This window comes from Rana temporaria, chromosome 10, assembly GCF_905171775.1.
Source record: "Rana temporaria chromosome 10, aRanTem1.1, whole genome shotgun sequence".
NCBI classification, from domain to species: domain Eukaryota; kingdom Metazoa; phylum Chordata; class Amphibia; order Anura; family Ranidae; genus Rana; species Rana temporaria.
Window position 1 is genome coordinate 122,314,901 of NC_053498.1, and position 14,904 is coordinate 122,329,804.

At 42.3% G+C, this 14,904-nt stretch overlaps 1 protein-coding gene across 1 annotated transcript in view; it reads right to left on the bottom strand.

Annotated features, from left to right (window-relative positions):
* Positions 1-14,653, bottom strand: part of ROBO4 (roundabout guidance receptor 4) — a 124,538-nt gene extending 109,885 nt beyond the window's left edge. The window contains exon 1 of the mRNA XM_040326163.1: positions 14,182-14,653. Within this exon, the coding sequence (XP_040182097.1) occupies positions 14,182-14,359 (178 nt within the window). The 5' untranslated portion in view covers positions 14,360-14,653. The remainder of the gene's footprint in view (positions 1-14,181) is intronic.
* Positions 14,654-14,904: the final 251 nt, after the last annotated feature.

Here is a 14,904-nt window from a genome sequence, read left to right on the forward strand (position 1 = left end):
TTCTTTCCTGCAATCTGTGGATGTAGGAAAAAAATTTGCATTGTATATTACCTGCCTAACTGAAAGTGAAAGTGTAACAGAATGGCCCGTGACACCCAGAGACTTTTGAAGGATGGGGTTTACTCCTGTGCCAGCGTCACTATGCCCTTTTGGGCATAGGGTGACTGAGAAATGATAATTATAAATTACATGAGATGGGACATTACTGATAATTCATGTATTGCAGGATATCTTGAAATATTACAAGTTGTTAAAGTCTGACTCCGACAGGTCAATAGAGTGTTTTCATTCAATGGGGGGACACATGCTTTTGAGGTGTTAATTGAGTCTGCTCCTAGACATTCCTTTGTGTGATGCTAATACTGTTTTGTGTCCATTGTGCTAATTAGGTCTGCTCCTAAGACCTGTTCATTGTGTATGCTAATGACACTGTTAAGATGTGGAATGTGACTTGTCAAGCTGTAGTAATTAACCCCTCTAAATGCGGAGCCAGACCGTCTGGGTAATAAGTAGTAATTAACTCATCGGAATGTTATTATCTAAAAGAATGTGTATGAAGCCCCCCCATTGTGTGATGTGTGGGTGGAGTGTGTCTTTGTCCCTGTGATTAACTGTAACATGCTTGTACTGTATATAACAAAGCTAAGTTACCATTAAAGGATTCATTCATTTTGGAGCCAGTACCAGAGCTTGTTTTGTCTCGTTTATTCTGGAAAATATGAAATGGGTCGTGTCTGATGTCTGTCGGACTGTCGGATAACCTGTCGTGGGGCGATGGATTGGAATATCGTAAATGGTGGTGACCATTACAGAAAGTAAATTGTGAATGTCTTGAAAGAACAGGAGAGGGGGAGGGAGACAGATGGGGGAGAGAAGGGATAGAGATAATGCAGTTCAGTGATTACAGTGTACTGCAGTCTGCAGTGCACACACATACCCACGGTCCAGGCTAGAATCTCAGGCATCATTCACACACATGCTGCTGATTTTCATATTTCCTGAACACACATCCCCTCTCTTCAGATACAGCACACCAAGATAGTGTGGGCGGGACTAAAAGGAGAAGGAGGAGGAGCTTTATTCCTCCCTGCTCGTATGTGAGGAGAGTGGGGGGGGTGGCTAGACTCGCTGGGCTGAAAAAGAGTGTCATAGACTGACACTTGGCTCAGCTTGCAGTCACCACTCTCGGAATTTACAGGCTGGTTCTCCTGTCCTAAGGACGGGAGAAATCAGTCTGTTTTTTCAGTAACTGAGATGAAGGCTTGGGCCCCCCTCCCCCACAGTGCTCATGGAGTCCTTTCTGCAACTCGCTCTTCTCCGTGCCAATGAGGATGCAGGGGAAGGAGCAGATCGGGCGGCTGTGGTTGTGTGAACGCTCGCATTATGCAGTGTCAGCGAGCAGAGGGAGGGGGGAGGAATGCCCCGCAGAGCTGACTGGGGACGCTCTCCCTCTCAGGAGAGACTGTTACTCCAGCGGCGGCCCGAAAAAAAAAAAAAAAAAAAAAAAAGCAAAAAAAAAAAATTTTTTTTTTTTTTTGGGGGGGCACATGGTGGGGCACAGCATAATGTTGGGGGGGTCAGGGCCCCCTCTGGCCCCCCCCTAGAGACGCCTCTGCTTGCCACAATACATGTGTATGAATAGGCCCTTAAGATGACAGCTGGTTTAGTAAAGGACGATTGAAGAAAACTTCTGCCTGTTACAAAGAAACAAGTTAAAACAAAGTATTGGAATCGGTGGAACAAACGTGCTAATAATGGTGTTTACATTACATATACATCGCAGGCCGTGAATAGGGGGCCAGCCCGCGCTTTCATGTGCTGGGGAATTACAAGTGTTTGTTTTACTCCAATAACCAGCAAGATGAAAGCTGTCTAATTAGAGGAATTTCAAAGGCGAAACAAGGCTGACCGAGGAAGGAATGAGCCCGGCACGCGCTTTGTGATACAGATACAGTGAAGCTGATTAAACATCCATCATACTTACTGTGCGAACGGACAGAATTAGGTGATGTAGGGGATAGAACTGCAAATAATATACATTCATTATTATTCTGAGGGCTCTATAACTAGAAATAACATAGAGCTGTGTAAAGATGCGTTGTGGTCAGACGCTGCCTTTCTGTATTCAAACTCAGTCCCACTTAAACAAACATGGAAAAGATTTCAATTTCTACGCTTTGCCTGCAGCACAAATTAGTCTCAATAGGACCTACTGCAGCTATAGAAATGATAAACGCTCATTTCGTTCTCTGCGATGCGTTATGTTGTGTGTTAGCATGCGCTGCATTAGGGAAGCCTATTTAAAATTAGTGGGCTGCTAACGGAAACCCTAATGTGCTTAAAATTGCACATCGCCCTTCTTTATACAATGCAACGCATGGCAATACATGACTAAGACCCATACACACTATGCAACTTTTGTTGTAGATTTACCAAAACCATGTAGTGCAAGGGCCTGCCTGATTGCATACAAATTTATATGGTTTTGGTAAATCTGAAGGAAAGAATCTACAGAAATTGTATAGTGTGTATCCAGTATAAAGTGGAGGTCCGTCCAAAAAAATAGAAATAAAAATAAAAAGCCAGCAGCTACACATACTGCAGCTGCTGGCTTTTTATAATATATAATAATGTCCTGGAGTCCAGCGATGTCGGCACCGCAGCTGATGTTTCCATCAGCTGACGGGTGCTGCCGCCTCCATTGCGGGTAAGGGAACCCGGCAGTGTAGACTTACGGCTTCACGCCTGGGAACCCTACTGCGCATGTGTGAGGCCCTGCTCCTCTCTCCTACTGGCCCGGCAACAGGGGGAGGAGGAGGGAGCCCTGCGGTGACGTCATGGCAGACTCCCAGAAGTGGGAACAGAAAACCTGTCAAAGACAGGTATCCTGTCCCCCTTCCCACAGAAAGGTGCCAATTGTGGCACTGGAGGGGGAGAGGAGACAAATGAGTGGATGTTCCACTTTTAGGTGGAACTCCGCTTTAAGGAATTACATATGACATTTTCTGCACTGCTATACCAAAAAAAAAAAGTAGGCGCTGCCCAATGATTTCAATGGGCAGGGGTGCTTTAGGAGTGGTGTATTCACCTTTCCTACAGAGCCTCAACGATGCGGCTTGCAGGACTTTTTTGAGCATCCTGCCAGCTCACCGCTCCAGTGTGAAAGCTTTTCACACTGAAGTGTGAGGAGCATCTCTTTCAGGGTGCTTTGCAGGCGCTATTTTTAGCGCTATAGCGCCTGCAAAGCGCCCCAGTGTGAAAGCAGCCTAAGAGCACTTTCACACCGAGGCAGTTTCCAGGCGTTTTAGCGCTAAAATTAGTGCCTGTAAAGCACCTGAAAACTGCCTCTCATGCCTCCCCAGTGTGAAAGCCCGAGTGCTTTCAAACTGGGGAGGTGCGCTTGTGGGACTCAACAAAAATACTTCAAGCAGCATCTTTAGGGTGGTTTGGGAGCGCTGTATACAGTGCTCATACACCGCCCCTGCCCATTGGAATTCAAAAGCGCCGCAACACAGGCGCTTTTAACCCCTTTTTAACCCCTTCTTCGGGGTTAAAAGCGCCCTGCTAGTGGCCGAAAAACGCACACATTCTGTCTACAGGACACCTCCAGGCATCCATATTGCATTGCATTTACAAAAAAATTACAGCGGCTGCAGATTGAAAAGGAAAAGGTAATTATTCAATTATATCGCAACTTATATCGCAATTGTATACGCTATTATTTTTTCTTCATTTGCATTTTTTTTTTTTTTTTACCCTTTAAGTATTGTACTTCCTAAAACAAAGTTCTTCCATTTATAGTTTTGATATTTATTTTTTCTTAGGCATCTAAATACATACAATATCTTTCTCATACTCGAATGTATTTTAGCTGTGAATAATGAGAATTTTTAACGTGTTAAAAGAGGAAGAACTCTAATCAATGAGTCACCTCTGGATGGAAAGGACATTTTGGAAAAAGAGGCGACTCTTAAGACAATTCAAAGAAGGATCCGGATTGTCCTCTTTCCTGGAAAACAGGAAGCAGACGTCACCATCTGACAAAGCCAAGAGTAGAAGAACAAGCAGGAAATATTACTACAATGAGCAAGGCATCCCAAAAGGAGCTTGCTGCTCCCAGAAATAGAAATGAGGGAAAATTTCTCCCATGCTGTATCCGCTTTCAGTTTTGTGGGGGGGAAAAGTGAATTCAAATGGTGGAAACCGTTACTGGTTATTCTGATTGCTTAGCGGTAAAGTCTGACAACTGAGCTGTGATGTCATTAGATTAAAATAATTCATACAGTTCTTCACTTCGTGAGGTTTCAGTTTTGTACTTCAGGTGATCTCAAAATGTAACTTAATGTGCACAGCACACAATGATTTTTTATTTCATTTTATTGCTATAACAATAACATTAATGGGAAAAATAAAGAAAGTACATATAAGATACCGTCTAAAAAGCAGCATTCACTATACAGTTAACATAGTTTTTATTACCTTCTGATCCTGCCAGTAAGTTGGTGGTTCTAACTGTGGCCCTACGGGGAACGGGAGAGAGTGCTTGTTAGTGCCCCTAGAGGACTGAGACTGTTACTTACTGCGAATGGCACTTACAGTAGCACTCCACCTTAAAAGTTGATTCTCCATTCAGACATAATTAACTTTTTGTAATCTGTGGCCCAATTTCTTAACTCTTTACTTTGTATACTACAGACAACAATTCCTCATAACTCTTTTCATAACTCTTCTTTCTTTTTTGTTGTGCAGAATTTCTGAACCGGTACCACTGAGCTTGTACTGGACTCTACCAGCCCAGCTACCCATCACCCCATCCCAGTGGCACTGATCTGTATGTAGAGCCACTCCCGTAGGAACCGTAGGAAAACTGTCCCAGGTTCATTCACACGTTTCTTCAATGACCAGCTTAGGTGTGTTTGGTTTTGTTGTTTTTATTTTTGAACAACTTGGATAGGGTTGAGGGAATTAGGAGAGATACTCCAAAAACAGGAACTATGTACACTTGAGGGTGCAAGCATTCTTCAGAACAAGCTATGGTAAAGCCTGTGCTTGAAGCAAACAGCAGAATTCAGCTTTAAGGTAGTGCCAGTAGTGGTTATTGTGAGCTTCTTTCTTAAGCCACGTACACACGATCAGTCCATCTGATGAGAACGGTCTGAAGGACCGTTGTCATCGGTTAACCGATGAAGCTGACTGATGGTCTGTCGCGCCTACACACCATCGGTTAAAAAAAGGATTGTGTCAGAACGCGTTGACGTAAAACACAAGGACGTGCTGAAAAAAACGAAGTTCAATGCTTCCAAGCATGCGTCGACTTGATTCTGAGAATGTGTGGATTTTTAACCGATGGTTGTGCCTACTAACGATCGGTTTTGACCTATCGGTTAGGAATCCATCAGTTAACCACTTGCCGACCGCGCACCGTCGTTATACGTCCACAAGGTGGCTCGGCTGGGCGAGAGCACGTAATATGACGTCCTCTCTCCCAGCCGCCACTAGGGGGCGCGCGCGCCCCCCGCTCGCCCCCGACTCCCGTGCGTGTGCCCGGCGGGCGCGATCGCCGCCGGGCACACGCGATCGCTCGGTACAGAGCGGGGACCGGGAGCTGTGTGTGTAAACACACAGCTCCCGGTCCTGTCAGCAGGGGAAATGCTGATCTTCGGTTCATACAATGTATGAACCGAGGATCAGTGTTTACCCTAGTGAGGCCACCCCCCCCCACAGTAAGAACACACCCAGGCATACTTAACCCCTTCCCCGCCCCCTAGTGTTAACCCCTTCACTGCCAGTGGCATTTTTATAGTAATCCAATGCATTTTTATAGCACTGATCGCTATAAAAATGCCAATGGTCCCAAAAATGTGTCAAAAGTGTCCGAAGTGTCCGCCATAATGTCGCAGTACCGAAAAAAAAATCGCTGATCGCCGCCATTACTAGTTAAAAAAATATAATAAAAATGACATAAAAATACCCCCTATTTTGTAAACGCTATAACTTTTGCGCAAACCAATCAATAAACGCTTATTGCGATTTTTTTTTACGAAAAATATGTAGAAGAAAACGTATCGGCCTAAACTGAGGAAAATTTTTTTTTTTTATATATTTTTGGGGGATATTTATTATAGCAAAATGTAAAAAATATTCATTTTTTTCAAAATTGTCGCTCTATTTTTGTTTATATCGCAAAAACTCAAAACCGCTGAGGTGATCGAATACCACCAAAAAAAAGCTCTATTTGTGGGAAAAAAATGACGCCAATTTTGTTTGGGAGCCACGTCGCAACCGCGCAATTGTCTGTTAAAGCGACGCAGTCCCGAATCGCAAAAAGTACTTTGGGCAGCAATATGGTCCGGGGGGTAAGTGGTTAAATTTAAACCAAGTTGGCTTTTTTTTAACCGATGGTTAAATAACCTATGGGGCCCACACACGATCGGTTTTGACTGATGAAAACGGTCCATCAGACCGTTGTCCTCTGGTTAACCTATGGTGTGTACGAGGCCTTAGAGCTAGAAGAACATTCCCTTTACGTAGATTAGGTGGACAAAGCTCTTCAGAACACAAGCCGGTGTCCCCTTTAACTAGGCTCACAGCTGACTTTCTCTAACACCAGAGGGGTGGCAAAAGCACAAAGGTCCTCAAGAGCTTTCAAAGCCTCTGTACTCACACAAGGTCCAATGAAATAATAGCTGGTTGCCTAAGTCCAACTTCCAAGCAACACCTTTCTCCAGTGATACCAGACTAAATCTTTTGCAGGGAAGGAGGGAGCCACGGGGCCGGCACCAGTCTGAGCCTGGTGTCACCCTCTGGCGGGTATCACCCAGGTATGGGCCGCACCTCCTAGATATGCCACTGAGAGGGAGGTGAGGACTCTGCACTTGGATCGTCCATTGGCGCCACTGTAGCCACAGCTCAAAGCGGCCCCAGGGCAGACAGCCTGCTGATCCGTGATTCCAGGGAGGGCATCTGCCCCCCTTGCGGACGCCCATGGTTGTATCCATATTTATGCTGCCATCTGCACAGCTCCACACCCATCATCCAGAAACTTCTCAAGTTCCCTGGATACTGGGGAAGCTATCAGACACACTGGCAGCAGCTAAACACACTGAACAGACCGAACTTATTGGTCACACCTAAAATACAGTGAGCAAATTATGTTTTTACCTATAAAGCCAATACAGCCACACTAACTACAGTGTGGCAACTACATTTTCCTATCAAAACACAAACTAAATTCTATCTATCTAAACTTAACACATAGGTGCTAAGTTTAGATAGATAGAATTTAGTTTGTGTTTTGATAGGAAAATGTAGTTGCCACACTGTAGTTAGTGTGGCTGTAATGAGGGTGCCACACATATTTTACACTTATATACTGGGAAACGTAACTTTGGACATAACCCATGCATATTCTCTTCCAAGTCCTCACTTACCTTCCAGGCTAGGTCCCTAAGAAGCTCTGTGCTGCGAATTGGACCCTAAACACCCAGGCTTTTTCACTACCAGGGCCTTCCATCACCTATGCCAAGCTACCACTAATGAAATCTGCACCCACATAGGTGACTTAGGAATATGGAAACCCAACTGTTGGCCACCTTTACCATATATAAATGATATCCTTTAATACTATAAATAATAAGTTCACTTTAAAAAAAAATCCACATTCTTCCAGATAACACCACTGAAAAGCGAGAGAGAGATAGAGAATTCAGCACCTTTATTCTCCCTGGATGGGTTTTAAAGCGGAAAGTAAAAACTCTTGTTATTTTTTTCAAATTGTCGATTTTTTTGTTTATTTTTGTAAAAAAAAAAAAAAAACACAAAGGTGATCAAATACCACCAAAAGAAAGCTCTGTTTGTGGGAAAAAAAGGACATCAATTTTAAAAAAAGGTAAAAAATCTAATGGCAACCATGATTTTTCAGTAAATGTCCATCTTGACGCTTCCCAAGGCTCTCCAGTTCCCACTATGGCAGAGTAGTAACCTCTGGGACTTCATCTGAGGTCCTCATCAGACCCCACAGTGTCCTCAGACAGGCTCCTATGTCTCAGAGCCTTGAGCATATAGTTAGGCCTCAGGCTTCAGGCCTAGTCACACAGTTGCTCCACATACACCCACCCAAGGGCACAGCCTGGGTGGAAGAGACCAATCACTTGGTCTGCCTCCCCAAATATTTATACTTTCTCGCAACATGCAAGAATGGCCAGGAAACTCGTACTGGTTGGCTAAGAGAAGTATAAATATTCATTAGCCAATTTTACTGCAGCTCATCATACTAATATCAGAGGTACCAATGACACCTACTGGCAAATGGAGGAACCACAGCTACACTAGATTTAGGGGAGACCCAAATGATCAAATAAACTACAAATGAGCCAGGTTACCTACCACCTAGCGAAGCTAAACTTAACTAGTATCCCCTATTTAGGACAAAGTGACTACATATGGTTTATCCCAACCCCTGTAACAGTTACTTTTGCTGGACAGCTTGGCTTGTTACATGAAATGGAAAAATAACAGATTTTCTGTCAGGATCATCAGGTAATACAACTATTTACATTTATAAAAAGACTCATGGAAAGTATGGGGAATTTATGTGATTAGCTGTTTGGAGCAGACATTTCACAGGACTAGAACAACTTTGTCCAGTCAGATGATTAGAACACTCAGAAAAAAAGGAGCGAAGACTGGAGAAAAAGACTGGACAGCCGCACTTCCACGAAATTCTTAAAATGTTGCTTTTTATGGTAAAAAATGGAAACAGCACTGCAAATCACAGCAGACAGTGGGGTGGATAGCTGACGCGTTTCACACTGGGGTATCAGCGCTAAGTCATAGCTGATACTGAGCTATGACTAAGCGCTGATACCCCAGTGCGAAACGCGTCAGCTATCCACCCCACTGTCTGCTGTGATTTGTAGTGCTGTTTCCATTTTTTACCATTAAAAGCAACATTTTAAGAATTTTGTGGAAGTGCGGCTGTCCAGTCTTTTTCTCCAGTCTTCGCTCCGTGCATTGCCTGCTCCCACGCTTCACAGAGGACACTGATTGCTGAGTGCACTCACCTGGAGCCGCAGTTTCCCTTTTCTCTACCTCAGAAAAAAAGGACAAACCAGTGGTCAGACCATTAAGGTCCTATACACTTCTTTGCGGTGCTTTTACATGTTCTGTTGCACATTAACCTGCATTGCAGTAAGGCAGCCCATTCAAAATGAATGGGTTGCCAATGCACCCTGACATCCTAAAAATTGCATGTGACCCTTTTTTCTAATGCAACGCACTACTGTGCTTTATGGCTTGCTACAGCACAGGTGTGTTGCTTTAGTGCGTTGGGGTGCCATTCAAAATAAATTGCACTGCAATGCAGCAATGTATGTTACATGTGTTACCCCATGTTGCCGCAAAGCAGAAGTGTACATGGGCCTTTAAAATATTCAAGGAACTACAGTGCCTTGAAAAAGTAATTATACCCCTTGAAAATTTACACATTTTGCCATGGTACAACCAAAAATGTAAATGTATTTTATTGGGAGTATATGTGATAGACAAAACACAAAGTGGCACATCATTGTGAAGCGGAAGGAAAATTATAAATGGTTTTCAAAAGTTTTTACAGATAAATATGTAAAAAGTGTGGTGTGCATTTGTATTCAGCCCCCAAAGTCAATACTTTGTAGAACCACCTTTTTACTGCAATTACAGCTGCAAGTCTTTTTGGGGATGTCTCTACAAGCTGTGCACATCTAGAGAGTGACATTTTTGACCATTGTTTTTTGAAAAATAGCTCAAGCTTTGTCAGATTGGATGGAGAGCGTCTGTGAACAGCAATTTTCAAGCCACAGATTCTCAATTGGATTTAGGTCTGGACTTTGACTGGGCCATTCTAGCACATGAATATGATTTGATCTAAACCATTCCATTGTAGCTCTGGCTGTATGTTTAGGATTGTTGTCCTGCTGGAAGGTGAACCTCCGCCCCAGTCTAAGTCTTTTGCAGACTCTAACAGGTTTTCTTCTAAGATTGCCCTGTATTTGGCTCCATTCATCTTCCCATCAACTCTGACCAGCTTCCCTGTCCCTGCTGAAGAAAAGCATCCCCACAACATGATGCTGCCACCACCATGTTTCACAGTGGGGATGGTGTCTTCAGGGTGATTGTCAGTGATACTTTCCAGCCACACATGTCGATTTTCTTTTAGGCCAAAAAGTAAAATTTTGGTCTCATCTGACCAGAGCACCTTCTTCTTCATGTTTGCTGTGTCCCCCACACGGCTTCTGGCAAACTGCAAATGGGACTTCTTATGGCTTTCTTTCAACAATGGCTTTCTTCTTGCCACTCTTCCATAAAGGCCAGATTTGTGGCGTGCACGCATGACTAATATATGTCCTGTGGACAGATTCCCCCCCCCCAATTGAGCTGTGGCTCTCTGCAGCTCATCCAGAGTTACCATGGGCCTCTTGGCTGCTTCTCTTAACAATGCTCTCCTTGCCCGGTCTGTCAGTTTAGGTGGACGGCCATGTCTTGGTAGGTTTGCAGTTGTGCCATACTCTTTCCATTTTTGGATGATGGATTGAACAGTTCTTCATGAGATGTTCAAAGCTTAAGATATTTTTTTATAACCTAACTCTGCTTTAAACTTCTCCACAAGTTTATCCCTGACCTATCTGGTGTGTTCATTGGCCTTCATTATGCTGTTTGTTCACTAAGGTTCTCTAAAAAAAACTCTGAGGGCTTCACAGAACAGCTGTATTTACACTGAGATTAAATTAAACACAGGTTGACTCTGTTTACTAATTAGGTGATTTCTGAACACAATTCGTAGCACTAGATTTTAGTTAGGGGTATCAGAGTAGGGGGGGGGGGGGGGCTGAATACAAATGCATGCCACACTTTTCATATATTTATTTGTAAAAAAAAGTTTGAAAACCATTTGTCATTTTCCTTCCACTTCAGAATTGTGTTGGTCTATCACATAAAATCCCAACAAAATACATTTACGTTTTTGGTTGTAACATGACAAAATGTTGAAAATTTCAAGGGTGTGAATACTTTTTCAAGACACTGTATTTAGGTAATGTTGATCCAGGGAATATCCGATCATGTCTGGGGAGATCAGGAAATAAACATTTCCCCTGCTAGAGCAAATTGGATCATGCTTTATTATTTTTTTTTTATTTTTTATTTTTACCCTTACTCTGGATCAACTATAGGCAAACGATTGTGTATATGCATTTTTTTTTACATGTGTGTGTATTTTTTTTTTTTTTTTTATTTGTTGAACTGGATGGACTTGTGTCTTTTTTCAACCAGACTAACTATGTAACTATGGCACTAATCGGGATTATTTTTTTATTAAAAGCTCCAGAATGCAAAACGATTTCCTGAAATTCCATCACTATGTAAATGGAATTTTAGGGTATGTACTTTAATAATATATAGTAGAATGATTAACAAGCACCTTCCCTGGCAATATAAGGTAAATTATTATTATTATTATTATTATTATTATTATACAGGATTTATATAGCACCAACAGTTTACGCAACACTTTACAACTTGAGGGTAGACAGTACAACTACAATACACTTTAATACAGTAGGAATCAGAGGGCCCTGCTTATTAAAAAAAGGAAAGCAATAAAACTGGCTAATGAATGATATAAACAGAAAAACCCTAAAATTCTCAGGGCATATTTTAAAGCAGTGCATACGACATTCAACAAACTATCACCACAGGTGAATCTTCCAGCTGCACATGTTTTAAATGAGAGTGATTAATTCACCACCACTGAATATTTACATGTGAAACTCACATTCACTGCTTTATACACATGCCCCTTACATAGCAAAATACTTTACATACTGCAACCCAAAACTAGCATTAGTGCCTATATAATTGTACATTTACAGGAAATGCCATGCTCTTAGATGATGTGAATTTCGTAAACCCCAAAAAGTTTTATTGAGTCGAGATTTTTGGACAGTAAAAGTGGGAATAAAAATGAGGTTAAATTGTGCCCTATAGACCTGAACATACACATGCTGGTGATATTGCTTAGGGGAGCATGTTTTTGTGGCCAGAGGTGAAGGGGGAGATCAAAACCAACTTTCGGTGCAGGGTTCTTACATCAACCAATTGCTATATCTGTGAGGGTTCTCATTTATCCATCCTATAGCTCAGTGTTTCTCAACTCCAGTCCTCAAGGCACCCCAACAGGTCATGTTTTCAGGATTTCCATTATTTTGCACAGGTGATTTGATCAGTTTCACTGCATTAATAATTACCACAGCTGTTTCATCTGAGGGAAATCCTGAAAATATGACCTGTTGGGGCACCTTGAGGACTGGAGTTGAGAAACACTGCTATAGCTAGTAGTAGTAGTTGGACTTCTTCTGTAAGGTTGAAGATGATTTGTAGCTTGTCCCGTGACAGGAGCATACCCCTATATTTATATCCACATCTTGGACAATCAACATCTACACATTCTATAGTGATTTGATTAGGGCTGGCCACATATTTTTTCTCATTCAACCAGCAGGTTGAGCGAAAGAAAATGACTTGATTCCCCCATCCACACGCTCAATGTGAATGGGGAAACCCTCCCGTTGAGTTAATCTATTTTGACAGCTGGCAGACTTCCGTGCCACCAGAATGCACTGATCAGCACCGCCAGCTATAGCCACCGGCACTGATTGAGAGACATTTTTTCAACAGGCTGATTGCACACAAGTTGATCAAAAATTGGCTGAACCGGCCGAGTTTCGATCCATGTATGGCCAGTTTGGCCAGTTTATGGTGTCTTAAGGTGTGGATATAAATGCTGGTGACTCCACAACTTTTTTACCTCCCATTCTGTTTTTGGACAGTCAACATCTACTCATTCCATGGTGATTGATTTAAGGTGCCCTAGGGTATGGATAAAAACTTAGGGATATCTTCCTGATACTCATTGGAAATGAAGAAGTGGGTTGGCTAAGCTAAAAATAACGGGGCAGATCCACAGACAGAGTACGCAGGCGTATCTACTGATACGGCGGCGTACTTTCAAATTACCCGCGTCGTATCTTTAGTTTGAATCCTCAAACCAAGATACGACGGCATCTGGGTTAGATCCGACAGGTGTACGTCCTCGTATGCCTTCGGATCTAAGATGCAATACTTCGGTGTCCGCTGGGTAGAGTTCACGTCGTTTTCCGCGTCGGGTATGCAAATTAGCTATTTCCGACGATCCACGAACATACGCGCGGCCATCGCATTCTCTTACGTCGTCTCTAGTCGGCTTTTTCCAGCGTATAGTTAAAGCTGCTATTTTGCGGCGTATAGTTAGACTTGCCATGTTAAGTATGGCCGTCGTTCCAGCATCGAAATTTGAATTTTTTTTTTTTTTGCGCCAATCTATTTCTATGTGGATCTGGCCCAACATATTTAGCATTATAGAACAAGTCCAGTTAAGTGTGACTAATACATGATTGCTATTGTCCCCAGTCAGCCAGGAATGTCTGCAGGTACCCACAAACACAGGGATCAGCACTCAATATTGGAGATTGCAGGGGGAAGTCATTTAAAGTCCATTGGCATCCTCATCCCCAAACACATATTTATCTAGGTGGCATGCACTAAAATTAAAATTCTAACCGTATATTGTTCTATCGATCTTTAAAATGCAATAGCAACAATGCAAAAAATTCCTTCTCACATTTTTTTATTCATCTACAATTGATGATCAAATATGTCTAAAGCAAAATATGTGAATCTTGTTCATGTAATTCTTTATCCGGAAAATATATGTACAGACAATTTATTTTTGTTTAGTTTTGGCTTAAATCAGGAAGATTTAAGAGCTCTGATGGATTTTAAAGCTATCCAGGGCTCCACTAGAGAGATTTTTCCCCACTTATCCAAAGTGACAACAGTTTCACCAGACAGGAAATTCCTGTCTGGAAAAAAAGTTTTGCCTGGACATACACTTCGATTTTGCTCAAACGTGTCCATTGTCCTATGTTCTAACATATTGCCATTTTTTTTATATTTCACATAATGTTCTTACTTATCTACTGCACTAAAGACTAAAAAAATAAAAAAGCTATTTTGCAAATAACTTCTATGCCCATCATATCCTCCTTAGGAAGTCTTTAACGAGGAAAGGGTAATTGATGAAGGCAAGGTGCTGGTTTTGGCTCTTACCTCTTACGCGGTGTCTTCTTTTGGGTCGGTGGTGGTGGATGTGCCTTGGGTGACGTTGGGAAATCAATAGGTCATGTCCTTCAGGCTTCAATGCTTGACCACAATGACAATAGTTCACCTGTGTGCCCCATCCTAGCGGCAGGAAGACAAAGCTTACAAAGAAAACCACCAAAATCATTGATGTTGATGTTTGATTTGCACCCAGGTAAAAAAAAAAAAACGTCCAAAACACAAGGTTCAAATAAAAAATAACCCAAGGATGCCGTCTTGCAGATAAAATTTGAGTTTGTGCTTTCTATTCCCTTCCATCCAGTTTTGCCAAATTATTTAGAATGTGTTATTAAGGATGTTTTCAACAGCTTTTGTGCGATTTTTTTCACTCTCTTCTTCCTCCTCCTTTTTTTTTCTTTATGAAGTTTCGGAACAATGGGGCAGAAAAGCATGCAGACCCCATGCTGGGAGAGGGTCTGAGAAGTTTAGACAAGACTTCTCTCTCTCTCTCTTTCCAGCATCCCTGTCATCTGAAAGCACTTGGGTGGGGGCTTTGACAGTATTTTGTACCCTCGCTGACACTAGGTAAATAGAGAAGCAATTTTGGTTTTTATTTTCTTCTGAATCGCCACTGGTGCCCATCACTTTTTCCATTTTTCCCCCCAATGTGTGAATTTTTTTTTTAGTTTTGGCAAAGTCATGTGAAAATGTCATTTTCAACATTCCTCTGCA